The 26,785-nt window shown below is 45.1% G+C and overlaps 2 protein-coding genes and 1 non-coding gene across 3 annotated transcripts; 1 reads left to right on the top strand and 2 right to left on the bottom strand.

Annotated features, from left to right (window-relative positions):
• Positions 1-2,392: 2,392 nt before the first annotated feature.
• Positions 2,393-3,124, bottom strand: LOC115393827 (dickkopf-related protein 3-like). The gene is made up of 3 exons (XM_030098936.1): positions 2,969-3,124; positions 2,684-2,858; positions 2,393-2,598 (listed from the first exon to the last, which is right to left on the bottom strand). Exons 1-3 carry the CDS (start codon positions 3,122-3,124, stop codon positions 2,393-2,395), a joined length of 537 nt encoding a protein of 178 aa, XP_029954796.1.
• Positions 3,125-11,890: 8,766 nt separating this feature from the next.
• LOC115393826 (plexin domain-containing protein 1-like) lies at positions 11,891-25,292 on the top strand. Its single transcript, XM_030098935.1, has 13 exons — positions 11,891-12,356; positions 18,330-18,508; positions 20,711-20,854; positions 20,928-20,997; positions 21,538-21,660; positions 21,744-21,862; positions 21,940-22,039; positions 23,142-23,237; positions 23,313-23,394; positions 23,463-23,523; positions 23,591-23,714; positions 24,359-24,519; positions 24,603-25,292. Exons 1-13 carry the CDS (start codon positions 12,278-12,280, stop codon positions 24,726-24,728), a joined length of 1,464 nt encoding a protein of 487 aa, XP_029954795.1. The 5' UTR covers positions 11,891-12,277; the 3' UTR covers positions 24,729-25,292.
• A 1,255-nt stretch (positions 25,293-26,547) lies between these two features.
• Positions 26,548-26,619, bottom strand: trnac-gca (transfer RNA cysteine (anticodon GCA)). The gene has a single exon. It is a non-coding gene; the product is annotated as a tRNA-Cys (tRNA).
• Positions 26,620-26,785: the final 166 nt, after the last annotated feature.

Below are 26,785 nucleotides of genomic sequence, written 5' to 3'. Positions count from 1 at the left end.
ACTCCGGCTTTTCTCCAGACTCCATCCATTGTGAAGCTCCTGACAGAAGCGCTCTGTGCTGCTCGGACATTGACTTTCAAATGACGAGCGTCTCGCGGGATTTGTGCCGGTCACCCTTTGACAATGGCAATGAGACATTTTCTACCAAGAAATAGAAAATGATTGGCCCTGTTTACACGACGACGCATCCTTTGTCCTTTTGTTTCAAAAAGCTTTTTTACATTTCGAGAAGTTCTACTTTTGGTGAAACATTATGAAACCAGAGTAAAGCTGCTTAAATCAAGAGTAACCTGTTCATTTGGATTTGAAGGACACACGTGAACATGTTGTAAAAGTTTTTATTTTATCTTATTTGGATTGCTTTTGATGGCGGAGGACAGATCAGCGGTTAAAAAAAAAGACAAACAAAGGACAAAACATCCAGCAACATGAAACCAATTAAGAGACGAAACAGCACAAACAGACAGGTCTGGGTCTCCTCAGCCTGATGGGTCGTCAGATTGGCGCTGGTTCACACTGGTGAGCAGTGTTCCTGAGCGGAGGCGATACCGCCTCTAAGGTTTCTCTCAGTCTTCTGCTATTGGACATCGCCTTTGTCTCGTCTGCTTTTCTTGTGTGCGTGTGAAACGTGCGCTGCCGCTTTGGGAACTTTGGTTTTCATTACCTACATTATGGCAATTCCAGATCCCTGAATTTCATTGAGAACTCCTCAGAATTCCCTTTCAACTGATCACATTTTGGAAAATCACCAAAAATACAACACGTCTCTAAGCTTCATCAAATCAAAACTGTGAAATCTTTCATTTCTCCTCCTTCACAGGAGCCCGGTGAAAAGCGGTGTAAAACGATAGCACAGAGGCGAGACGCTAATGTCCTCCACAGGACAATCCGAGTCACACTGCAGCTGAAGTGGCAAACTGCGGCGGATTAGCATCTGAATGGAGCCACCGGGAAATGGGGACGGACGGGTTCGTCCGATCTGGGATCAGGTCAAGAGGCGACTCGTATTACGGCATCTGGTGACGCCGATAACCAGGAGCTGCAGGATTCCTCCGCCTTATGCAACGACTGGGAACCGTCCAGGAAACGTGCTTGGACAAAAGACAGAGTTCACGTGTCCTCAGGAGCTTTACAGCACAGAGAACAGAGAACACCCCCCCCCCAACCACCACCACCACCTCCCCGTGAGACTTTTAAAACCTGCGTCGCAGCTAAACCAAGACTTTGACCAAGAAGGAAATAAATCAAGGACGGAAAGACAAATGAAACCACCACCATATTCAACAAAGTACAATGAGATGAAAACCAGTCACAAGTAACTTCGGGATTCATCAATACTTCTTAATTGTAGACCAATATCAATTCTTCTATTCCCAGTTGAAATTATTGGAAAATAATGTTCTGGTTGGTTTAAATATAAAGGAGAGCATCATCTATGTCTCAACAGGTGGCAAAATTGTACATGGAGTTCCCCAAGGCTCCGTCCTGGGCCCACTTCTGCTTACATGTACCTGCTACTGGCTCAGATTTGAGGTAACAACACTAGTAATGTGTGTAATTATCCAATGTTAAAATGCATTTATAATTTTTAAAAACAATATCTGCAACTGTGAAGGAAAATTTCAGTTTTGAAAAAAAAATGTTTTATTCATTATAATAAAAGTAATAAACATTTGCATACATATATACAATCAGAAGACACGATAAGCTGCCAGCTGTAGTGCTTTTGTCAAAATTTATGAGATGAAACCCTAAAAAACAACATCGCAGTAAAACTACTATAATGACAGTGGTTTTTAAAATATGTACATTTCTTTATGCTGACATTTACAGAATAAATAGCTTTAGAGTTGAGGCTGGTGTCAAACGTTGGGCGCTTGGCAGGTCCAGCTTGTCCGTTCTGGGTGGTAAATGAAATCTCTCCTGGAAGACAAACAAAGGGAGGTTACTTACTGCACAAATCTGACATTTACACAGACAACAGATTGTATTATAGTTTACATTAGCAGCTGGGTGTAAATGCACGTGAATGAAACTGCAGAATCCCAAATGATCGTGAGATCAATGATTTATTCACTGTGTTTACATTCTGAAACTGTTCCTGGAGCTTTTTCCAGCAATTGAATTCAGATGTAGCTTCAGTTTTATATCTAGAATTTGATGTGCAGACATGAGAATAGCAAAGTTAAGTTTTACTTAATTAGAGAATGACTGAGGCTAAAAGTATTTCAGAAGTAAAACAAATTTATCACATTGAGGAAACGTGTGATTTTCATGTTTGAACAGATTGAGTCAAAATAGTTTCTAATGTTCCGTTATTTTCAGACTGATTCCGTATTTTCTAGGTTCTGAGACGTTCTTCGTTGAGCTTTGGGGTAAATCCTCGCCGTACTCACTCTCTCCGATGTGCGCCGCTGTTTTCCCGACACAGCAAGCCCTCGTCACACGGACAGATCTGGTTGATGCTGAAGGCCAGGCCGCCGTCGGGCACGTAGCAGCCGTCGCCCCGGACCAGCCGCCTCTTGCACACCAGCTCGCCGTGATGGCGGGCGCAGCACATGGACGGCCCGCAGTCCCTGTCCAGCTTGCACCTGGCTCCTGGGGAGAGGAAAACGCCGTTACTACGACCATGTCGAGAACGCCGTGGGTGAACGGCGGCCTGGCTCGGGGGGGAAACCCTCACCCTCGTGTCCGTTGGGGATGCTGCGGTGGCATTTCCCAAACATGCAGCTGAGTCCGCGGACGCACTGCGCGTCCCGGCGGCAGTACTGGCCCTCCCCTCGCAGCGGCACGCACAGCCCGAAGTGGCGGTCGCAGGAGAAGCCTCGGCCACAGGCCCTGTCCTGGTCGCACGCCGCCTGAGGGACAGCAAGCATGTTAGCGCCGACTGAAATCCAAACGCATGCTCAGTAATCGGACTGGACGAGTGCAGATCTGAACCTTTTCATCCACAGCATTCAGTTCTTACCGTGAGAGCTCTGGCGACGGGCGCCGGGCTTTCCATGGCGGCTTTGGTTCCTTCTTTGGGGGGGCTGTGGGGCATGTTGAGCATCCAGGCCCAGATCCGAGCCTCGGTCCAGGAGGAGCTCAGGAACAAGCAGAGCAGCCACAGATTCCACGTCATCTCAACTCAAAGAAGGCACCGAGGGAGAGAAACCAGCCGCGCCGACTCAACCCGATCCGAAGCTCGCAGGTCTGAAGTGAGGCGCAGCGCCGGCGGCTTTTATAGGCCAGCAGGGCCTCGCCCCCCCGCCGGGCTGTTTGTTCAAGCAGCAGGCTGGGAGGAGACAATTAGTTGTTAATAGATTAACTAAATAGCCTGGGTCGCCCCCTGCGGTCAGAAAATACTGGCAAAATGGCCAGCCACAGCGCGGGGACCGACGTGACGGGGCAACAATGGAGGCCAGACGAGCGCCACCTCGCCGCCATTATCCCCGCCAGACAAACAAACACGGAGGACAAAGGCAGGCTGGCGCAGGACACGTTTCAGTGCTCGCTGACTGACAGGTAAAGCCCCCAGAGGTCCCGGCCCCCCAAACCCCGGACCCCCGACCTCGCCTCGCCCACAGCAGACCCCCCGCCGGGGGGCAATTTGCAGAGGTGCACCCCACAGACGACCCCATGATCTCATTAAATGTAATTACCGTCAGCCACTGGTTTTCACGGGGGAGAGCGAAGAGGAGACAAAAAACATTCAGTTTTCCCACAAACTGCTTTCTGCTTCCCAGATCCGAACGGGAGCCAAAACGAAAGAATCCGCACAAAAAGTAAAATGGAAAAGTCCTTTTAGTCATCAGCTGGAGTCTGGTGTCAAATCAACCAACAGATCAATGTAGAACACAGAACAACAACCTTAAATCAGCCAAGGGAAAGTTGTGGGACACTTCTGTAAAAGAGAAACTTATTTCATTATAGTATTAACTGAAGCCAAAATATGGATTTTTTGGTTTTATCACACAGAAATGAAGAATCATAAGTTCAATGTAAAGAGAAGTTTCACAGCGATTTCAGGTTATTTCATCCTGAGAGGAGGAAACAGAAAGATAAGTGATTAATGAAGTATTCATGGACAGATGGAGCAATGGAAAATGTCTTCATTTTGTTATTTTAGATCAATTGAATGAACTACTTCATAAATATTTTAACACAGCTCTGTGAAATGTACAGAAAGTCTGTCCTGAATTCCTGGGTTGTATTTTTTATTTGAGTGTCATTCTGTTTAAAAAGCACAAAAAGTGACTCAAGATTGTGCTTAATTTCGAATATCTCCTGAAAACACGTGAAACCCTGTGTCCTGCTGTATTTCTCTTCAGGTTATTGTTGGTAAAAGTCCTTCCACAGTCCGGCCTGGACCTGCTGACACAACACGAGCAGCAGGCGGAATCGGTTCACTGGAAGTGTGCACGAGGCAAGAAATGCGGCGTGCAAATAAATCAATAAAAAATAAGTCAATCAAAATACATGAAGGCAGCACTGTGATTTGATGTAGTGGATCTCAGCCTGGTTTAAAAACCCTGGTTTGAGCCCGACACCTTGCTCAGTGTGTTCTCCATATGAATGCTTGTGTTTGTGTGTTTGCGTGTTTGTCTTGTGACAGACTGGAAGCCTGTTCAGCTGCTGCAATATGCAGCAAATGCAGCAGGAACACAGCTGTGGATTGAGCCTGAAACGGGATTTCAAAATGACATTATGAACTTTATGCAGTTTTAATTTGCTCTCAAAGAGTTAAAAAAAAAAAAAAAAAAGCAGTAATATGACGACATCTAAAACAAATGAACATCAAAAAAATCAACAGGACTGACTTCATAAAGGATTTATAAGAATTTTTGAAGTTACTAAAATAATCAAAAAAAATTATTAGTAATAAAATTTGTGGAAGTAGTATTTAAGAGAATAAATCACAGCTATGTCATAATCTGCAAATTGTTTAAATGTCATAAATTCCACACTGGATTTCTGGAGGATGTTTTCAAATTTCACTTTTTACTGTATTACTGTCCTAAAATGTAATATATTTAATCAGTACTGTGATCGCCTCTGCTTTCCAAAGTCACATTTCATTAACCTTGAAGCATCATCAGCTGCTCTTGTGCAGCAAACTGTAGGAAAAAAGATTTTTTTCTGAATGTTTGTCATTATATGACTCGTTCTGTTAGAGGCAAGATGAAGGGCCTCGAAGGACGACTGAATTAATGACAGTTTATGACAAATTTTTGTTCATTTCTAAGCAGTTTTTCTTTCATTTTTAGGACCAGCAGTGAATCCTGAGCTCCTCATGCAGAACAGGAAGTTAAAAGGGTAAAAAATAATAATTTTCTGGTCCTCTGTTCAATGTTGTCTGTTCCTTAGAACAGAAAGAGATATATATATATAAAAACCTTTATTGATCCTTCATAGATGCTGCTTTATCTCAGAAACACAGATATAAACACATGTGAACGCACTACAAGCTGAAACTAAACAACCCAGAAGCTGAGAGCGAGAGAACACTGGATATTTTGCACACAGTTCCACTGTATATTTTCCAGTCCGCACTGAGATTCCTGTATAATTGTCGGCCATTTACATGTCCTTGGTGCAGACGGCACAGATCCACACCTTTCTCCCCTGCAGGTAGCAGAGTCCTTATCAAAACATGCAAACAGACGGATAGCGTGCGAGGCGATCAGTTAGGAGGCACAATAGCGGCAATTAGCCGCAAGCAAAGGAGCATTGTGCTGTGATTATGCAGCCATGCCACTGGTTTAATTCTATGTAATTCCTGCGTATTGAGCGTGTGGAGCAGATGCACCGTGAGCTGAAACCATGCGCATTTCCGGCCAGTGCTTCCCCAAACTATTTATTCATTCATCTTTCACTTTACTGGTGAGATAGGCGGCAGTGTTTTCTCAGACGAGGCGTTCTCCTGAACACGTTTCCCTTCAGCTCACAACAAGATAAATCTCCTTTTGTTGACGCAGCGCTGACAACAGATAAACTGTCTCCAAGCCGTCGTCAGCACGCTGTCCCGGTGTTAATGACTCTGCTAATGAATGTGTCAGAATCAACATCGCTGCAGGACCTGCAATTAAGGCCGGACTGGGACAATGGCCGGCTAATGTGTGTCCCATTGTAATGGACCTGGAGCCCCCGCTGGGCGCTGTGAAAGGAGAGGGCACCAGGGTCCGCCTTCCCACCACAAAAACATGTTTTTCCACAGTCACACAGATGGATCTGTGCAAACAACATGTCTGTACCCCGAAGAAAACACAGATTTTTCATCAGATTTTTCCTGATGCGACACTTCATTTCCTGGTCTGCTGGCCTGGAAAGTCTCTTTATGGTATATATCCTCTTTCACAGCTCCGCTGGATGAGATGTCATGTTGTAGGTCAACAGGAAACCGTCCAAGACTGAAACAATGAAATGATCATTTCAATATTAAATCACAAAGCTGACAAATTAAATGGTTGAGTTGCAGACTGATTCGCAATCAGCTCCACATCTACCCTTTATGAGAGTCTAAAACTCTAAAACCTTCATTTCTGACACAGAATTAGGCTGAAATGAGCGTTAATGCAACAGGATCATTGTGTTTAGGTGACTGCAGCTGACAAACGCACTTAACCCACGGTTAAAAATAGCCTCGAATGAAGCAAAGCTGCGTTGTATTTGAGCGTCAGATGTCTGAACGGCATTTCTGGTAAGGTCTAAATAATATCCTCAATGATCTGTTTCCAATTGGAACAAGACAGAAGAGTGTGACTCCCTCCGTAATGAGAAACAGCCCCGTGTCCTGTTTGGGCCAAGCTTGAAAAAAAAAAAAAAGAAAAGAAGAAAGAAAGCGAGAGGAGAATCTGGAGCAAGGGTCGATGATGGGCATTAGTCACAACTGTCAGTCGGATTAAAGTTTGAATTCCAAACAGATATCCTGTCAGGACTTTCAGGAAGAGTGAGAACGACGTTATTTTCCTCCCATTCAGCTCGGAGGGAACTGGAACCGAGGTCTCTGCCGAGTCTCACGGTTGCATTGATTCCATCTGATTGTGTTTTTCTAATCTAAATTACATCCCAATGTCAAGATGACGCAGCTCTGACATCTCCGGCCTGTTTTTATGAGGCTTCTCCTTGTTTTTCAGAAACATCTGCAGGGTCACAAATTAAAGGGAAATCTGGTCAAATCTGAGAAGATCCTCTGCACTTTTGAGCATAAATCTTAAAAGTTTGGGGAACCGGGTGGCTAAAGGAGAACAACTGGTCAAAGCTGTTGGAGCTTTAGTAACTAGGAAAGCTTTCCTGAGGCATGGGATGGGGTTTTGCTACTGAAGGAGAAGATTCAGACAACTTTCGCTGTATTTTAATCTATTCTTTTAAAATCACGGGTCTCAGGAAAACACTGTGTTGGACTTCTGCCCTCTGAGGCACGTGGCTGCTCGTCTCAGGTTCCGGTTACACGTTTTCATGTGAAATCATAAAACTGTCACTGCATTTGCACGGTGCACTGGAAGAGCAAGTTTCTGAAAAAACGCTTTGACTACTGTACATGTGCACCACAGTAAGAAAAACGTTTTCCTTCAGTGTCCCGGTCCCGGTCCGGATTCTCCTTGTCCTTTTTTTTTTGATTTGATTTGATTTATTTATTTCATTCATTTAAATAAAACAAAAAGTGAATGCAACATACTTGCATCTGCATACTTCAGCACAGATATGAATGAAAAGGTACAGAAAGAAGCAAAAGCTTATAATATCTGCCCCTCGTCAATTCAGAAATCCTTTAAACTTCCGATGTGCGCGCTACATACAATACATAACAAAGAAACAATACATAACAAAAAAACAAGTTGTCATCATACAACACAAATTTCAAAGATGTCCTACATGGCGTCTTTGTATCTATCCATCAGAATTATTTTCACACTCTTTTTGAAACAATGGATGGATTTTGAGGTTTTGATTTCACACTCAAGGTTGTTCCATAGATTTACACCGTGGACTGAGACACACCTTTCCTTTGGTTTAGTTCTAAACTTAGGTTTACAAAAAAAAATCTGATCCTCTTAAATTATACTTACTTTCTTTCTTTTTGAATCTATTTTGCAGGTTTTCTGGTAATGTTTTCTGGTGAGCTTTATACATACATTTGAGAACGTTAAGTTCAACCAATTCATTAAATTTTAATGTTCCTAATTGTAAAAAAATTGGATTTGTGTGAGCTCTGTATCCACTGCCATTTACAACATGAAGAGCACGTTTCTGTAAAATGCAAATTGGATCAAGGTAGGTTTTACATGCATTTCCCCACACTTCTATACAGTAAGTCAAATGTGGAATAATTAAGGAATTATACAACAGTAATAAAGCATTCTTATTGAGAGACTCTTTAACCTTGTGTAACACAGCAATAGTTTGGGATAATTTTGTTTTAACACGTTCTGTGTGTGATTTCCATGTTAAATGTTCATCAATTAAAACACCCAAGAACTTTACTTCGTGCACTCGTTCGATCTCTAACCCTTGAATGGAAAGTCTTGCACCAATATCTTTTTCTTTACAAGTAAAGACCATAAATTTTGTCTTGTTAATGTTTATAGATAGTTTGTTAGCATTAAACCAGTGTAATACTTTCTCAAACTCATTTTCCACTGTTTGTAACACCTCATTTATGTTTTTTCCCGTGTAAAACAATGTGGTATCATCTGCAAATAAAATACATTTTAGTACATTTGAAGCAGACACAATATCATTCACATAGAGGAGAAAGAGAATTGGTCCAAGGACTGAGCCCTGTGGTACCCCACAAGTTATATTGCAAAAGTTGGATTTTGTGTCATTAACTTCCACAAACTGACTTCGATCTTTTAGGTAACTTGCGACCCATTGATGTGCGACCCCTCTGATACCATATTTGTATAATTTTTGCAGAAGTATCTCATGGTCTAATGTATCAAATGCTTTCTGAAGATCGACAAAGATGCTTACTAAAAATTGCTTATTGTCCATAGCGTTGGTGATTTCTTCAGTCAGCTCCATTAATGCTGTTGCAGTTGAATGATTTGCACGAAAACCATACTGGCTGTGACTTAAAATTTTGTATGTTTCAATAAATTTATTCAGTCTAATCACAAACAATTTCTCTAATACCTTTGAAAATTGTGATAGTGGTCCTGGTAGTTCTGCAGTCGATGGTCTCCATAATAACGATCCAACAGCATGTGTGTTTTTTCATGACACTAACTACCTCACTTCCAGCATTTCTGTCTTAAACAGACATCGTTTTCAAAACTTTGCCATGTAAACGGGAAAAAAAATATTATTCTTTTTTATTTTGAAACGTCTAAACGGGGTCTGAGTTACAGAGGAATTGACTCTACTGTGTAATGTTATAGACAAACAGAAGAAGCTGCTAAATGCTGTGGATGTTCGTGCTTCAGTTCAAGTGACACAACTTCTAAATGCATGTTTTAGGCCTGTGTGAGGAACCCGGAGCATTCCCGGGGAAATCTCATGCACACATCAGAGTCTGTACAGAACGACTCTGTCAAAGCATCAGTGTCAGCAGGAAATCACAGGATCCGCCAAACCTGCTTGCTGTTGTCACAAAACCACCAAATGTGCTTGTAATGAAGTTCTCCCATCGATGGACGGGCGGCGCGTTCTGGCGAGGAGTCATGTGGAACCAATTCGCCGTCTTACTGGACCCATAAAGCGCCCGGGCCTCCCGCACTCAGCTCATTCTGTTTGCGCGTTAAGACGCAGGAAAACAAACATTATGCAACTTTTATGAGGGACTGAGACGAGACTGGCCGCGTTTCAGGCCTCACTCTGCGTCCAGTAAACGCTCGGCGTGTGTCGGATGGAGTCTGCTTCGATTCAGCGCGTCGTCCGAACCCCACATCTTTTTCCAATTGCTGACAAGAAGCGCTCGTTCATCGTTCAGCCAAGCGTGAAACGCGTGTTTTATTTAGCCTTCCTTTTCTCGTCAGGCTCAATCTCATCCACCTTTGGCTTAACTAGGATGCTTCCGGAGCACGAGGGGAATACACACATTAAGAACTGATACTTCCTGTTTTAAGGTTTATGTAACACGAGGAAGTTTTTTTTTCTCTCCTCTATATTTCATGGTATAAATTGCATCAGTGATTGAACAAAATCGAATGGTTACACATTATTCTCCACACAATATTCTCATGATCTCCTTCTACCGGCTTCAGTGGACATGAAAGGGATTCCAGGGGAGAAATTACATGGAATGGAAAATACCACAAAAACAATACCGGGGGCGCCAACGAAGCGCTTCATGGCGGCTCCGTGAGAAGAACTATATTTATCTGTGCATTGATTCGCCCACTGGTATTATATCATCACATCCTGCCGTGAGATTCACCGTCAAATCCTGAATAGGCAGAGGATTGAGCCGCTGCTTTTCTGTAATTCCCATACAGTCAGAAAATCCAGTGAAAGGACCAAAGGGTGCGACGCAGCCGTGCATGTCGGCGAAGCCAAAGCCTGATGCGACTCGCTGCTCCGTGCCATGGAAAACAGAAACAACTGAAAACACAGGGATGAGTCAGACTGTTGGCCTCTGAGCTGCAGGCTCTGCACCAACATGCTGCCAGAAAATCCCACTTAGCACAGAAGAGGGCAACAGCAAACGCACCGAAGAGATATCGATCATTCGTCTACAGTTTCTGATTGGTCAACGCTGCAACGGGGGGAAGCAAAGGTACAGTCCCATCAACAGACAGAACCATCAGAAACTCGGGTCCGGTTCACACCGCCACGTTTTCAAGTCAAACAACGGTGCAGCCTCGCCACATCGTTTTCAGCGTTTCTGTGGAAACGTGAAACTTTTCCGAAACGAAAAGGAAAGAATAATGCGTTGGAAATGTTTTCATGTGACCGGAGTCACCAAACAACCAAACAAGCATATTTTCAGACTTTATGAGAAAGCCAAAGCAACACCAGAGAAAACACACACATACACACACACACACACACACACACACAGAGGATGAAACACTTCAACACCACGTTCGCCGCCACACAAAGTCGAGATCAGGAACAGATTAAGAAGAGCCAACCTCTGTTTTTTAAACAGTTTCAGACTAAAAATAAAGACTTAGTTAAAGACCAGTTATTTAGAACTGGTAGTGTTGAGCCACGTGGAGAAGAATTGTCTTTTTAATATGGACGAATCCCAGTATATAATAAATTAGATATTATAAACTGACAAACATCAAGAAGTCTGGCCTTTAATAATTTTTATGACTTGGCCTGAGAGTCAGACTTCAATCTTCATCCTCTCACAGTGTGAAAATCCCTGCATTACACTGAAAGTAAGACCAGACTTTTCCTTCTGGACATCACTGGGATTGCCTAAAATGAAACTTTTCTCAGTAAATCCGTGCAGTGATGAGTCCAACCAGCAAAGTGAAGCCAGGGTTTAAATTATTGACCCCAAACGACACAAAACGCTCCTAAAGAAACAGACTTCTGAGCTCAACCCTTCTTTGTGTAGGACTTTAACAAACACATGATCACACGGGGATCAGTGAGGAGCCTCCTTTACGCCTGATCCTATTAACTTTTCCAGATATTAACATTCTAGTATTCCCAAAATACAATCAAGAAAAAACAATGAGGCTGAGTGACAGCTGGATTTTGATCTGTTTAGTGGTGAAAAAGAGACAAAACGCAACATTTCCTTTTATTGTTTGTCAAAGCTTTTCAAAGAAACCACTAAATCATTTTCAAAATCAGATTTGTTTTGGTTCAGCATGCTTCCACATGGGGGAGACAAGCTCCTCCTTTCTCTCTCTCTCTCTCTCTTTCTAGCTTGGAAGGAAAGAAAAAATGTAGAATACATAAATATTTCCTCTTTGGGGAAGTGTTAGAAAAATCCTGAGCTCTGTTTGAGAGAGAAACGAGGAGAGAACGAGACGGAGGGGGAAAGACGGAGAGAAGAGTCACTGAAAAGTTGGATTTAATGACATTGGCACATCAAGAAGACACAGCTGATCCCACTGCAGCAGCGCTTTCCAAACTCTCCTCCTGCCATGGATTTGTCATCCCAGACTTCAGTCTGAGGGCCCAGTGAGGACACGGAGGAGGGAGAGCAGCCGCAAGCTCTGGCTGAAACCAGGAGAAGCAGAGGCGAAAGACGCAGCAAGGCGGAAAGGTGGGGGAGAGGAGCGAGGCGGCCGATTCTTCTGAGGAGAGGGGAAAGACCAGAGAGGAGGGACGAGCCGACGGGAGAGCGCCGGAGAGTCGGGGAAGGAGGGAGAAGAGTCGGCTGGATATGGGGCTCGGTGCGCTTCTGCTCATCTGTCTGTCCCAGGCGGAGCTGGGGAGAGGCTGGGCTGCCCGGCAGCAGGAAGGTAAGCGAGCCCCCTTCACCCCACCGGCGGCGGCGAGGGCAGCAGAGGAGCCCCGGGCTGCACACGCTCAGTAACACAACTTTCCCCTCAGCTCGGACCTGCATTCCACAGGGTTTGGAAAAATGTCTCCAGTCCTTTGCCACTAATTTCAGCAACAGGCAGGAGTTCAGTGTTTCTCTGCTGTGCACGCGCGTGCGTGTGTGTGTGTGTGTGTGTGTGTGTGTGTGTGTGTGTGTGTGTGTGTATGAGGCTAACAGGTCTGTATTCACTGTCAGTCACAGGAAGCACATGAAAGACGTTTTGTGTACAGAGCTGCGGTTTTGGACTTCTTTCCAAAAACCTCTGTGTTTCCGTTGTCTGGTGCTCCTTCTGCCTAAAAAAAAAAAAAAAAAAAAAAAAAAAACTCAGATCATGTGAAGGAAATCTCCATTCAGCGCCTGATGTTTGGCTTTTCTTTGACTTCCAGAAGCACCTGAAATGCACTTTTTTGTTGTTGCAATTTCCTACATTAGGATGTCATACACTCTTCTTCCATCCTCTATGTGTGTGTGTGTGTGTGTGTGTGTGTGTGTGTGCATGTATGTATTTTGGTTCTCCTTAGAGATGCATTATTTTTAGCCAGCCCCGTTCCTCCTCCTCCTCCTCCTCCTCCTCCTCCTCTCCACAATCAGCGATGCTCCAGTTTCTCTGGCCTCTCCTGTGGTCCCACTTCCTGTGATCAGGTCCTGGATCTGCAGAGGATAACCCTGCAGCACTCAGAGCGCAGAGAGGCCCGTCTCCTCTCAACAAAACACCTCAAATCCAGGATCAAATCCACGTTTCACCTCTCCCATGTACCTCCAGACTCTCACTCGTCCCCTCGTCCACTTCCGACTGGTGCTTGCTGACGGCAGAAAGTGGAGCAGATCTTTTTTTAAAGCTGGCAGCTTGGTAATTAAGTGACTGTCAACGCTTTGATTCAGAGGAAGATAACCTTCGCTGACGTCTCACGTCTGAGAAAACGTCTCCTAGCGAGCTGTTCATACTGCTGGAAATCTGTTGAACGGTCGTCCCAGTTTCCTTCAAGGTCAGGAGCGTCGCGACTGTCTGCATCTTCGCGGCTTATTCTAGTTTCAGAGTTCTCCACGAACTGACTGTGGTGAATCTGCACATCACAATCATTTAGATAAAGCTACGGCGGTCGGTGGAGAAGCTCCGGCTCCGTTCATGCGACGTCTCAAGTGAAACAAGTCGTTTCTGAATGTTCATTTAAAAAAAAAAAGCTTCAACATTTTGAAAATGATGTTTAACGTCCAGGATGATTCATTAGTCCATCACAGTGACACAAAAGAGGGAGTTCCTACAGAAAACCAGCACAGGGAAAACATGCAAACTCAAGAAAGTCTCCAAGTGGATGAGAAATTTGATCACTATCATTATTGACATCTGGATTTGCCTCATTATATCATCGCATCTTATTGATCAGATGCATTAAAAGACATAATAGAATTCTCTCAACTACTGGTCAGTCCGTCCAACCAGCCTCAGTCTCACTTTCCAGTCAACAGTCTGTCTTATCCTCCATTCTACCTTTCAAGTGAAACACGCATCATTTTTTAATTCTCATTTCAGAAAACTGCAAAAACGCTGTATTTTCCCTGTTGGGCCACTAGTGGGTGCTGCTGTTAGTTATTGTAATGAAAACACACACACACACACACCAGGGAACAATACACTCTAAACGATAACAATTAGAGAATGCGGACATTTGTACGGACAGACCACCAATCCCTCCCTCCATCCATCCCTCCATCCATCCCACGGCTCAGCCTCCCACGGTCAGCTGCCTCTGAGCTAACATGCTACATCAGAAAGCATGTTTAAGATCTCCTGCGGTCACTGGAAAGACTGTGTCCATAAACACGGGTCATTTTCACAGCTTGAGCCTGTCGCCACCTTTTTCTGCGGAGATCTGTCAGAGGAAGAACTGGAGTGCAGAAGAAAGCTTCTAACAGCAAAACTCGGCGTCTGCGCTCATGCTGACAGCTTTCTGGTCCTTTTTAGCCTGACCTGGAAATCCACTCCAAACATCTCCAGTGTCAGAACTGGAGCCAGAAGGAAATGAGCAGGTCCACAGTTTTAGTGTTTCTCCTTGTGTTACCGCTGTCGCTGCCATGTTTATCCATCCAGCCAGTAAAACAAACCCATTCAAGACTTGAACGTTTTCTGCTGAGCATCACAGTGGAAAGTGGGAAATTAAAAGACTCACAGATCGGGAATCACGTCTATTTTCATTTGGCTTTGGTTAGCCAGAGCTTAATCCTCATTTCTTACCTAAATAATCCCAAACAGAAGAAACTACAAGTATTATACCGCTAAAAAAAACCAGCTAACTGCATCTGCCCGAGCCAATCTGCTAACTGGAATCACATGTCGGCGGGACTGAAAATGGAAAACCAGTTCCAAATGTAAACATAAAACAAATCCCCTCGAATCAAAGAGTTTGTAAACTGAGATCAATTTGTCTGTATTTATCTGAAGTCCACATTTTTCTTTTGCTCCGCGAGCCCTTATCGCTGCAGCTGCCAGTGTTTGTCGGAGCGTGCTTTGGTTACTGCTGTTCCCCGGGACAAAGCGCCGAGCGGCTTCCTTTCATACCAGCTGGTCATAAAAGCCGAAGCTCTTCACTGCAGCGTCGCAGAATATCTGTGACACCAGTAATGACTCTTTCATGTGAAGCGCTGATGCGCAGGTCTGTCCTCGCCATTCACTTCCAGCGAGTGTGTCTTGAGATCTAATCATCTCTCCTCCGCTGTGTTTGGAAGGAACAGAATGCTTCTCTCTCCTCGGCTGGTCTGCCTCTGGAGTAAAGATATTGGGCCTTTCTTCGACTCTCGGGGGTCTACAGATTGTTCTCTCTTTCCCCTTCACCGCCGGGTGCGTGCCTCTCGTTCCCCCGATGTGTCTCCGCCACCATTCAAACTTCAAAGTTTTTGTTCAGAAAGAAGGAAATTCACTCTTCATCCATGGATTTCATCCATCTTGAACAGACTGAAAGAGCATTTAGCTCCTAAGTCGAGGAACGTGGCTCTGGTCTACGGAGCGTCTGCCTTAAGCCGCTGTCTCGCCGTCAAGGTGAAAAAACGTCGCCCGTTTGGTTCTTCAGATGTCGAACGTTTTGCATAAGTTATCCTGGCCTGAAGGCAACAGAGCTACTACGACTGTATGTGGGGACGGCGCATCCATAGCACATTTCATATGACCCAGTTCCATGTCACCAACAGGAGATCTGCTGCAGTGCAGAGCAAACCGAGCAGGACCCGCCGATTCCAGACAGCTCTGCTGAAACTGTTAATTATAGAAGATGCTCTGGCAGGTTCAGAGATGTGACTACATCTCAGGTCACCAGAAGAGAGCATGAACACCAGGCTTTTCACACATGCAGGGATTTAAAACGAGCACAATGTCGGCTCACTTTAGACTCCTGTCAGATTTGGACGCTTCGTCCGCAGCCAAACGGATCAAACCGAGATTTACGGCGAAATCACATCTGTCACTTCACACACTGCTGCTGCTTTGTGTCACAGTCGTCGGGAGCTTTTTGTTTTTTGTTTGTTTTCCTTTTCCTCCCTCTCTCTCTCTCTCTGCACCAGATCTTCACATTCCCAGCGCAGCATCCACATGTGTCTGCCAGATCTGACGCTGCCGAGGTCAGCCGAACGCGAGTCCTTCCAGCCCGGCCCACTCCTGAACTCTCTTTAGCCCCGTTTGGTAGGAAGCTCTTCCAGGCCCACATGCAGGCAGTTAGACGAGGGCAGAGATGTTCCAGGAAAAGAAAAATAAGTTCGGCACTCAGAAAGTTTGTAAAACAGGATGTCGGAGTGACCTATAAAGTTTGGGGGTTGCAGAAAAAAGCCGGCGCGTCGGTGGACGGCCTGACCCGCTGCTGCCGGTGTTCCTCCTCCACCTCCTCCTCCCCCCGCTGTTCAACACCTCCTCAGCTGTTCAGGCCTGATGATAAGTTCCTCTCCGACCCAATTAAGAGCCGCTGGCGCTGAAGCGGAGGAAATAGCTTCCTCTGCACCGTAATCAAACAGGATCGCTCATTAGGCTGATCTCCCTCGAGTCCCTGACAACCTCTCTACATTTCATTCTTTTGTTCCGCTTCGTCTCCAAAGACCTTTTTTATTTTTTATTTTATCTATATTTTATCTCGTGAACAATAGAAAACGTCCTAAAATGAAGTTGCCATTTACACGACAATGCAAACTCAGCAGATGGACGATGAGAACCGCGTCTTCCTCCAGAGCCTCGTGACTCCCAGTCCAGACTGTCCCGGGAGTTTCAGAGGTGACGGCCACGGTAATAAACCGAATTCCATCATCATAATATTTGGAGCATATCACAACCAACAGCAAACATTTTTGGCCTTGCATGCTAATTACGTCTTTTTCAGAGTTTCTGCCGTTTCTATGGAAACGGACATCATTTTCAAAATGTTGTCGTGTAAAGGCAAAACCTCTCTGAAATGAAAACACAAAAATGTATTTGGATCGTAGTGTGAACGGGGCCTAAATTATTTAACCGGTGTCAAGTTTCAGGGATTTTTGGGTTTCGCGGCTGTAAAGGTTCGCGTTGGGGGTCACGGGGGTCGTTTAGGTCAGCGCCCTGAAAGCCGTCAGCCTCAGTTGCTGACCAGCCAGTCAACCAACCAGTCCCTGCAGCACCATTTCCTGTCTGTCAGGCTTCTGTTCACATGACAACACCTCAAGAGAAAAATGCATCATGTTTGCTTTTTCCCTTCAATTTAAAAAATTGTTTGTTTAGATGGTCTTGGTCTGATGTGAAAAGTGAGCTGCGGCTTACACTGTAGCTGTTTCAGGGGATTTCCTGTAAAAAGCTATTTGTTTTCCCCCAACAGCTGGCAGCAGGACCTTCTAGTTGAGCAACTGTTAATACAGCTAGTCATCGATAAGAGACAGAACTTCATCCCTGAGGTGCCGAATGAGGCTGAGATCCACGATTTCAGAGGAAAAACTGGAAACCTTTACACTGGGAGATGGACAAATGTCTGAAACAAACAAATTGATGAATGTCACATCAATAAAAACAGTTCCACACTGAAAATACAAAAACCCTGATGTATGTAAGTGTGATCCCCAGTGTCTCAATGCTTTATGAAGAGCGTTTCAAACCCGGGGGTCCAGCTGGTTCATAACACACCGTCGCTTCATAACTCATTCTGGTGAAGTAGCAGACAGGAAGCTCCTGGACGGGAGTCTGAACAATCAGCTCGTTCTGCTGATGCTGTGAAACGTGGACAGCGAGACACGGATCACTCGGGAAAATACAAACGATCTGTCAAACAGATGGACTGTAGGTGGTGTTGAAACACACACACACACACACACACACACACACACACACACACACACACACACACACACGAAGGAGACATCACTAGTTTGAACTGGGAAGATTGAAAAGGAATCACATCCCGATTTCTACATAAAAGAGGAAAAGAAAACGACTCTTTGTCTCCCGGTGCTGTTTGAGGTTCATTCAAGGCAGACGGACTCAAATTTATACAAAATAGATTTTTTTTTTCTTTTATATCTATCTGTATTTAGTAAATGTCATGTCTGATGACTGTCTGGAGCAAATTAATGTTAATGATTACAAGTAACCTTGTTTAATTGAAATGATTGTAATCATTAATACCTTTTTCTCTTTTGCAGGTTTGCATGTTCTTATGGTTGGCCCCATGTTAAAGTTATTAATCAGGATTAATGATTATAAAAACAGAAACTATAAACAAGTAAAGAAATGTTTAGTAGATTATTTCATTGCTTTTGGAAATAACTGAGTCCACTGAGAGCCTGGTGATTTATGTTTGTATACTTTATCACAAACATGTCTGAGTGTTGCACACCTCAAGCAGCCAAGTCGTCTTTAATAACCGCAAAAACCTCAGTAACGGCTGTCTGGTTCTAGGAGCACACAGTGGGACGGCTCTGCGGATGGATGGGGGTCCATCCGGCTTCAGCAGGACCAGGAGAGACCAGCAGACCCAGCAGCAAGAGACCCCGAACACAGGAGGAGGAGGAGGAGGAGGAGGAGGAGGAGGAGGAGTAGACATCGCTCCGCTGCCGGACAACATGTTCAGAATCGTGGTGAGACAGAAACACTGACCTCCCTGCAGTTTGCATAATATTTGATATCTGTGGGAGTAGTTTGAGCCGCTTCTCGCCCCCTCACACATCCTGTGTTTTATGGACTCAGACGGCGAGCTGAGCTCTCTCCGGTTCACATTCAGGTCAGGAACTTTGGGTTCTGACCAAAAAAATGTCAGATACCGGTGAATTAAAGTGATTTGGTGATACAATGAGCTGCTCAGCTGTGTAAGAGGGACTCACAGTACCGTATTTCATGGAGTGTAAGACCCTTTTTATGGCGAAAACATAATGGTTGGTATTTACAAGGCAACGCTTTGAAAAAGATGTGTGATTACACGGCGACAGAAACAGAAAGCTTTTCATGTTGGGCCACTAGTTGGTGCTGTTGGTTGTTTTTATAATGAAAAAAGTTCTCTGCGTTTTCTGTGACAGCACTGCTGTCGGGTAAACGGGGCTGAAGTCACATCTGTTAAAAAAAGCATCATGAAGGGAAAAAAAAAGATATTTAAGTTGCTTTAAGCGACATCAACATTCACACAACAAAAAAGTAAAATACAGCATAAAAATATCTAAATACTGAAGCCTTTAAGGTTCGATTTGTCATATTTTGTATTCTATTAAAATATAATACAACTCAATTACTCAGCAGCGTAGTCCTGCAGTTCATGTTTCCACCACAGGATGGTGTATTGAGCCCTTCAAAGCAGACACAGCACAGCGATGGCTGAAACACTTGCTATGACACAGCTGTGAAGTAAATGTGACAAGCAGGTACAGCGCATGATCCAGAGGGAATCATCCGAACCGATGCCACGAGCAACCAAACGGAAGAGGCAAAAATCTGGTGACACACCGACATCCAGTGGACACATCATGATCGCATGATTTACAGCTTGATCTGTGTGAGCGAGACGAATAACGAGACTTTTTTTCTATTAAAACGCAGCATAAATGCATCGATTACAGAGATATCAATAACTGCAATCAACAGCCTGCAAATTTAACTCAGATGAAGGTAGAGATTAAAAAGAAACAGGTGTGTGTGTGTGTGTGTGTGTGTGTGTGTGTGTGTGTGTGTGTGTGTGTGTGTGTGTGTGTGTGTGTGTGTGTGTGTTTATTTCATGACCCAGACTCATATTTCATTAGTTTCAATAAAATTCAACCCAAATAAATTGTGTAGCGTCAGGTATTTTTCTCTCAACATCTCAAATGAGAAACAGACGACATCTTCCTCCTGCCAGCTTCCACTGTGTGTTTCGCCGTGGCAGTGTGTGTGTGTGTGTGTGTGTGTGTGTGTGTGTGTGTGTGTGTGTGTGTGTATGACTCACTTGGCCAGGGTCACAAGCAGCCCTGTTGCATTGCTGCTGTTGCTGCTGGTTTCATCCCAACTTCCAAGACCCCGGCGCCTCCCGTCCAATCAGAGCGTCTTCAGAGGATCAATCAGCTGTGAAGGGACAGAGTACAGTTACTCTCCTCGTCTCGTACCCCTCCCACCCCTCCAGAAAACACAGACTGCCGACAGGCAGCGGAGCTGGAAGGAAGAAGTGGGTCACTCGCTGTATGTGGAGCAGCGCGCTGCATTTAACTGCTCCACTTTCTGAAGGCGCACTAAACCCCTCAACCATCGCTCTCCGTCACCTTGAAGCCAGGCGCTCGTCGATAACGCCGTCAGCAGAGGAGGTCTGTCTGTCTGAAGGCGCCGTGCGTCCTCGTCGCCGCAGTGTGGGACAGGTAAACTGCTGGGAGGACGAGGGGAAACCAGCTGGACGTCCGAGTTACTGGAAACAACTTCTCGGTGGTAGTTTTTAGTTCCTCATTTGGAACCGTATTCAAAAAGTTGCATTTTCTCTCATTTATAAGTAGATAGACTCGATGTGCTTTCAGAAAGTTGCGTTTTCAGCTGCTCCAGGCATCGTTGTCGTGTAAACAGGACCTCATGTACAGGTTTTGTGAACACGGAGTAAACCAGAGCACCCGGCTTGGCTGGGATTCAAACCCTCAACCTTCCAACGCTCACCCAGAAGACCAGTGGTTCAAAACTCCTCCTGATGGTTGTGCAGATCTGATGCACAACAGTGTTCTTTCTCTTGGCCCGAGACTGCGAGCGTTCAGAGCTTGATCGCTCAGTGAAGGGAGACACGGGGACGGAGGGACGGCTTCCCGTCACCGCCGTCCTCATGAGCGCCCTCTTTCTCTCAGGAGGACACGCACAAGTACTACAGATGGCAGAGCTTCGGTCCAGCAGACAGACGGACCGAGGACTTGTGGGTGGACCTGAACAACCTGCACAAAAGCCAAGTCCGAATCCACGGCATCCTGTCCAACACGCACCGACAGGCGGCGGTGAGCCCAACACCACCAACCGTTCCCTGGGCTCCTGCTCAGGTCTGACCGTCTCCTTTCTCTTTTTAAACAGAGGGTGGCGCTTTCCTTCGACTTCCCTTTCTATGGACACTACTTGAGACAAATCATTGTGGCCACCGGGGGTGAGTCTGACTTTACACTGAATTAAAGAGCAGATCTCTGCAGTGAGCTGAAGGAGACGCCGTCCTACCCTGGAGAAATGCTGTCTACTTAATCGTATATGCCTTCAGTTTTCAACTATTTTAATTGCTTACGCCCTTGTTATCCATGCCCCATATTGCAATTCATAGAAGCTGTCCCTTCAGGGATTTATTTGTTCAGTACACGAAAACATAAATATTAAAAAAATGGGCCACATCTGTGTTGGTTGTATTAAATCAATAATTAATCAAGGGATCACAGGAGTGGAAGCAATGGATGACAAATACTCACTGTACTCTAAATCAATGGTATTTTTGGATACTTATATCTATAAATATGTAGTTTTACACAGACTTCAGTCAAATCTTAGCCATGCAACTACCTCACTTTCAAAATCCTAAATCGTGAAGATTCCTTCTTTATATATATACATCTGTTGACTAATTATCAACACATGTCGGCTGGTTCCTCCTGAGGAAAATGTTGCTGACAGTCTGAAGACTCCTCCTCCTCCTCCTCAGGCTTCATCTTCATGGGAGAGATCACTCACCGCATGCTGACCGCCACGCAGTACGTCGCTCCCCTCATGGCGAACTTCGACCCCAGCTTCTCCAAGAACTCCACAGTGAGATACTCCGACAACGGTACGTCCGAGCTCCCGAGCCCCGCGGCGCACGGGAGGGAGCTGCCGGTGAGGTCTGAGCAGCCTCTGTGCCCGGTCCTGCAGGCAACCTCTTCGTGGTGCAGTGGGACAAAGTGCGGCTGAAGGACCGAGAAGCCGAAGGGCCGTTCACCTTCCAGGCGGCGCTGCACCGAAACGGCACCATCGTCTTCAACTACAGAGACGTAAAGACGCTGCTCGTCGTGTGATTCACTCAAAGGGTTTTTCTGAGGTCACGACAAACTCTGCGGGTCTTTTTAAGGTTCCTGTACCAGTGGAGAAGATCAATTCCACCGAGCATCCGGTGAAAGTGGGCCTGTCGGACGCCTTCATGGCTTTACTTCCTGCTGCGCAGCTCTCAGGTCAGCTCTCCACGAACACACAGTTCTCTGGAGTTCTCTGAGTGTGTGTGTGTGTGTGTGTGTGTGTGTGTGTGTGTGTGTGTGTGTGTGTGTGTACAAACATGTACAATAAGAACTTTTTATGATTTTGAATCTTCATGCAAAGGCTTCCAGAGTTACTCAGACTGAAATCAGCTCTACTACTGAAGGCCGAGACACGTTGGCCTGAATTTTGCTCGCTGAGAGTGATTTCTTGATTAAAAAAGCACTTTGTAACATGATTTCCATGGGCTACTGTTGCTCTGCGACACTTTTTCGTTCCCATCTATTGTCTGAAAATTATCATTTCATTTTTTGCAATTTTGAGTTTATTAAATGAGTAAAAAAAAAGCACATTTTTTTTCCACTGTGAAACGCATGATTTGTGATTTACATTAGCTAGCTCTGCTGGACAAGGTGCTATGCAGACCTGATGTAATCAAGGACAATAAAAGTGAAAAATATGACTATTTAAAATGGATAATTTCAGTAATGTCACTTTAAAGCAAAGTATAAGCATTTAACAGATAACTGTTAAATGGGAAAGTTATGTTTTTCTAGAGGAGAAAAAGATGCTTAATGTATGAATAAATAAGTTTAATTTGACCATTCAGAGGTTTTTTGTTAAAATGCATGGGAATGTTGAATGTTTTTTTCATGTTTAAAATTAGATTTCAATTCATTGTGACTTTAAAAGAAGGCTAATTTAATGTTGTTTTTAAACCATGTTTAATTAAACGTTCAGAGTTGCTTTTCTACACTTTCACATCAGTCCTGATTCTGCTCTGCGGAGGAGACAGAATGAACGAAACACTCCTCTGCTATTGTCACGGCGCAGCGCTGCTCCGCAGGTTTTGATGGTTCGCCTCGTCCAGCTCAATAAACCATCTCTGATACGGATCAATTCACTTCAACTGGTCGAGTCAGGAGGAGAGAAAAGTTTCCCAAAGATCAGAATGGAAACGGGACTAAACAGAAACGGATCTGTACTTTCTCCTTGTACCTCCTTCAGAATGACGGCATTCTTTATGCCTTCTGATCTGGACTGTAATCCTGTCTGAAACGTCTCCTCTCTGCCCTGAAGATGCGAGGCGGCGGACCATTTACGAATATCACCGCGTCGAGATCGACGCCACGAAGATCGTGAGCAGATCCGCCTTCGAGTTCACCCTCCTGCCCAGTGAGTGACCCGATCCCGCGGCTCCCAGGCCAGAACCGGCCTCAGCTCATTCCTCTCTCACTGTCAATCCCGCAGCGTGTCTGCAGCACACGTCCTGCGACCTCTGCGTTTCGTCCAACCTGACGAGCGGCTGCGGCTGGTGCAACACGCTGCAGCGGTGAGGAGGGTCTCACGTTCACTGTGTTCCGAGTCGGGCTCTCCCTCACCGTCTCACGTCAATTCCAGGTGTTCCGACGGCGTCGACCGCCATCGACAGGAGTGGCTGGACTACAACTGTCCCGAAGAGGTGAGAGACGGAGCTTTCAGCAGGAGAGGCTTCAGTGTTTTTGGCTAATTTCTCCGCTTCCCGTCAGGCTAAAGGGACGTGTGAGGACTACAACCCGGTGCTGCCAGAAGAATCGATGAGCTCCTTCAACCACTCGTCCCCGCAGACGACTCCGTCCTCAGCCGAGTTCGAGGACCAGCCCGTCACGCGGGGTGAGTTTCTGCCTCCGGGTGAGCCAGACGTGAACATCTGGCAGCCCAGACGTGAACATCTGTCCACCACAAACAGAAGAGTCACAAATATCCACAACGCAAGAAACGAGAAACCCACAAAGTGGATTCAAGAGCTACAAGACAAAAAAAACCAAGACTTCAAAAGACACCAGTCGAATACAAAAAACACACCAGAGGTAAAAGATAAAACACAAATATACAAGTCGTATTAAAGCAAAAGTCTTTAAAAGTTTTCATTCCAGCAGAATCCTGATAGTTTGCCTGTAGTCAGTGGAAACAACACTTGCTGCAACGTTAGTGTTTTAAAAAGCCAAATTATGCATTACTGAGGTTGTTTAAGTTCACCAACATCTATGATAGCACGCACGTTTGTCTTAATATTGTGTTTTCTATTTTCTTCACCTCTGAAAAAAAAATCCTGAGTTACACTCTCCTCCTCTTTCCAACCATCAAAAACTGACTGAAGAGTTGGAAAAAAGAATTTTTGTGTGAACCTAAATCGATGACCCACAGCTGAGAAAAAGGCCCGCGTGGTCCAGGAAATGACAACCTGACCGTATATGACCTCATGAAAAGTCCTAGAGGTCATCACCCGTCCTGTCTGACGTGTCCTCGTCCTGCAGATTTACAGACGGGCCCTCCGGGCCACACGGGGATCACGGAGAACACGGCCATCATCGCAGGCGTGGTGGCTGCTCTGGTCCTGCTCGTCGCTTTGACCCTGCTGGCCGTTTACTACATCAACACACACCCGACCGTTGCTCCACCCTTCTACCTCATGCAGGTAAAGCCGTCTTCGACGCCTCGGCGCGTTTCCGCGCCTCCTCCCGAGCGGACGGCTAACGCGGGCGCCGCTCTCTCCCGCAGCGACGCACCAACAACTACTGGCCCTCCATGAAGTTCCGGAACCAGGGCTGCCACTCCAGCTACGCCGAGGTGGAGCTCGGAGGCCACGAGAAGGAGGGCTTCATCGAGGCGGAGCAGTGCTGCTGAGGGTCCCGTACCGGCGGGGGGGAGGAGGAGGAGGAGGGAGGACGCCACCGGCGGAGGAACACGGACTTTCGGGACGCGAGGCGTCCTCACTCCAGCCTGTGGACAGTGTCGACCGGAGCCGCGCTCGTCGCTCTTGCTGTAGGGAATCAGCCGTGTGATCCGAGGGGCGGAGGCTCTTAGAGGAGGACGGAGCGAGGAGGAGGTGGGGATGCGTGACGGTCGAGGATCAACGCGAGGGGGACGTCAGGGAACGACTCAAACTAGCCTTCATACTGCAAACCGATGTACAGCTCAACCCTACGCATTTGTTTTTATCAAGTTCATGGAGTTTTAAAGGCAAACCTTCACTCCAGCAATGACCGGTTCATAAAGCGTTATTCCAGTGTCGACTTCACTACAACAGATATTTAGCTCTATAACTGATAGCGATAATAATGACCATAGTGAACTTCTCTGGAGGTTTATTGTCTGGGAGGATTTTAGGAAATCGTCAAGTTGTGAGAACTTTCTTTATGTTTAAATGTCTTCTAATAAAAGATGGTGGTGAGTGCTGACTTTAATCTACATCTCAGTGGATTAGCGCAGTCTCTACACACACTGTGTGGCGTGACTGGGGATCAAACCAGCAACCCTCGTCGTCGTCCTGCCAGCCAGTTCACAGGCAGCAGAGCAAGACTGGACAGATAGTGGATGGAACACCGAAACAAATGGCACAGATCATCCCAGGCTAAATTTAGATCAGGTATATCAGTCACTGAGATGTATAACTGAAAAAGATCCCAGAAGGATCCCAGTGATCTTTAAAGGCGCGGGATGTGATTTCCTCTTTTATCAACTTTAAAATTAACTAAATTAAAAATAAGTTATTCCATTGAAATTCACTGTTCCAGTGTGAACCCTCCACAAGAGGGCGTTTCATTTCTTTTTCCTGTTTCATCTTTCTCTAATCAACTGCGCAAATACTGGAGCCTTAATCAGTGTTAAACTTTATGCATGGACATGTTTGAAATAAAAGAATAAAATGAAAAACACAGTGACTCTTTCAAAGCCACAACTGTGAAATGCCTTAAAACAAACCATAACTGTGCTCAAAAAAGTCACACCAATAGATCATAAAACTTGATAAAGAGTCAATATTTCTTTTTATCTTTCGCAAACATCTGTTTAATTTACTGTATATGAACTGCATGAAATAAACAGCTCATTTTCCCATCATCATTTCAACAAAAATCACAACACAGACGGACTGAATGAGGCAAATTCAATAATTAACAACTGTACATCATCCTCAGTGTTGATTTTCTGACATTTTTTGGTCATTAAACTAAATTATATGGTTCAGATGAAAACCGTAGGTCTCAGATCCCACCTGAAACACATGAGAGGCTAATGAGGAGGACTTCATGAGGAAACTCACCAGTTTTCAGCAGGAAAACGCGACAAAACCACCAGGAAACCACCCTGTCTTAATCCAGCGCTTAAATCGTATTTAATCCAAAGTTTCTGTCAGGATTTAGGACGATATTTCAGTTTCAAGATATCAGTTTCTGTCAATTGACCTGCAGTGTGGCGGTGCTGATGCGCCCTCTGGTGGCGTCAAACGAAACTACCAACCCAAATACATCAAGACGCGGCTCATCGATAAGTCTGAGCTCCACCTCTAGAGGGCAGCATTGCTCCGTGTCACAGAGATTGGTATGTTCGTACAGTGTTGTATGTGGACTCTTAGCAGACTATAAAAGCGTTTGTTGAACATTTTGTAAGCTTTGTGGGTCAAGGCATGCACATTAAAAGAAAAACAGAAACATTTAGAGAAAAGAGGGGGCACCCGGATTTGAACCGGGGACCTCTTGATCTGCAGTCAAATGCTCTACCACTGAGCTATACCCCCGATGCACAAGCACAGGCGAAGTATGCCATCATAATACTGATATAAACAGTCTGTAATAGGACTGTTCCTAACAAATGCTTATTTTTGTATTCATTTATTGAAGAACACCATGAATATTTTGCTTCATGTTTAATGTTGCTCCCCTTAATTTACAAAAAAAAAAACC

The sequence above is a fragment of the Salarias fasciatus genome, chromosome 8 (genome assembly GCF_902148845.1).
Source record: "Salarias fasciatus chromosome 8, fSalaFa1.1, whole genome shotgun sequence".
NCBI lineage: Eukaryota > Metazoa > Chordata > Actinopteri > Blenniiformes > Blenniidae > Salarias > Salarias fasciatus.
Note: the sequence above shows the minus strand (reverse complement) of the source record. Positions and strands in the feature narration are given on the sequence as shown.

Excerpts from the sequence above, each read along its gene's own strand:
- LOC115393826 (XM_030098935.1), top strand. The coding sequence starts at position 12,278 with ATGGGGCTCGGTGCGCTTCTGCTCATCTGTCTGTCCCAGGCGGAGCTG. Across the intron at positions 21,661-21,743 it reads AGTGAGATACTCCGACAACG|GCAACCTCTTCGTGGTGCAG; the intron begins GTACGTCCGAGC and ends CCGGTCCTGCAG. Across the intron at positions 23,524-23,590 it reads ACTACAACTGTCCCGAAGAG|GCTAAAGGGACGTGTGAGGA; the intron begins GTGAGAGACGGA and ends GCTTCCCGTCAG.
- LOC115393827 (XM_030098936.1), bottom strand. The coding sequence starts at position 3,124 with ATGACGTGGAATCTGTGGCTGCTCTGCTTGTTCCTGAGCTCCTCCTGG. Across the intron at positions 2,859-2,968 it reads CCGTCGCCAGAGCTCTCACG|GCGGCGTGCGACCAGGACAG; the intron begins GTAAGAACTGAA and ends GCTGTCCCTCAG. Across the intron at positions 2,599-2,683 it reads CATCCCCAACGGACACGAGG|GAGCCAGGTGCAAGCTGGAC; the intron begins GTGAGGGTTTCC and ends TCCTCTCCCCAG.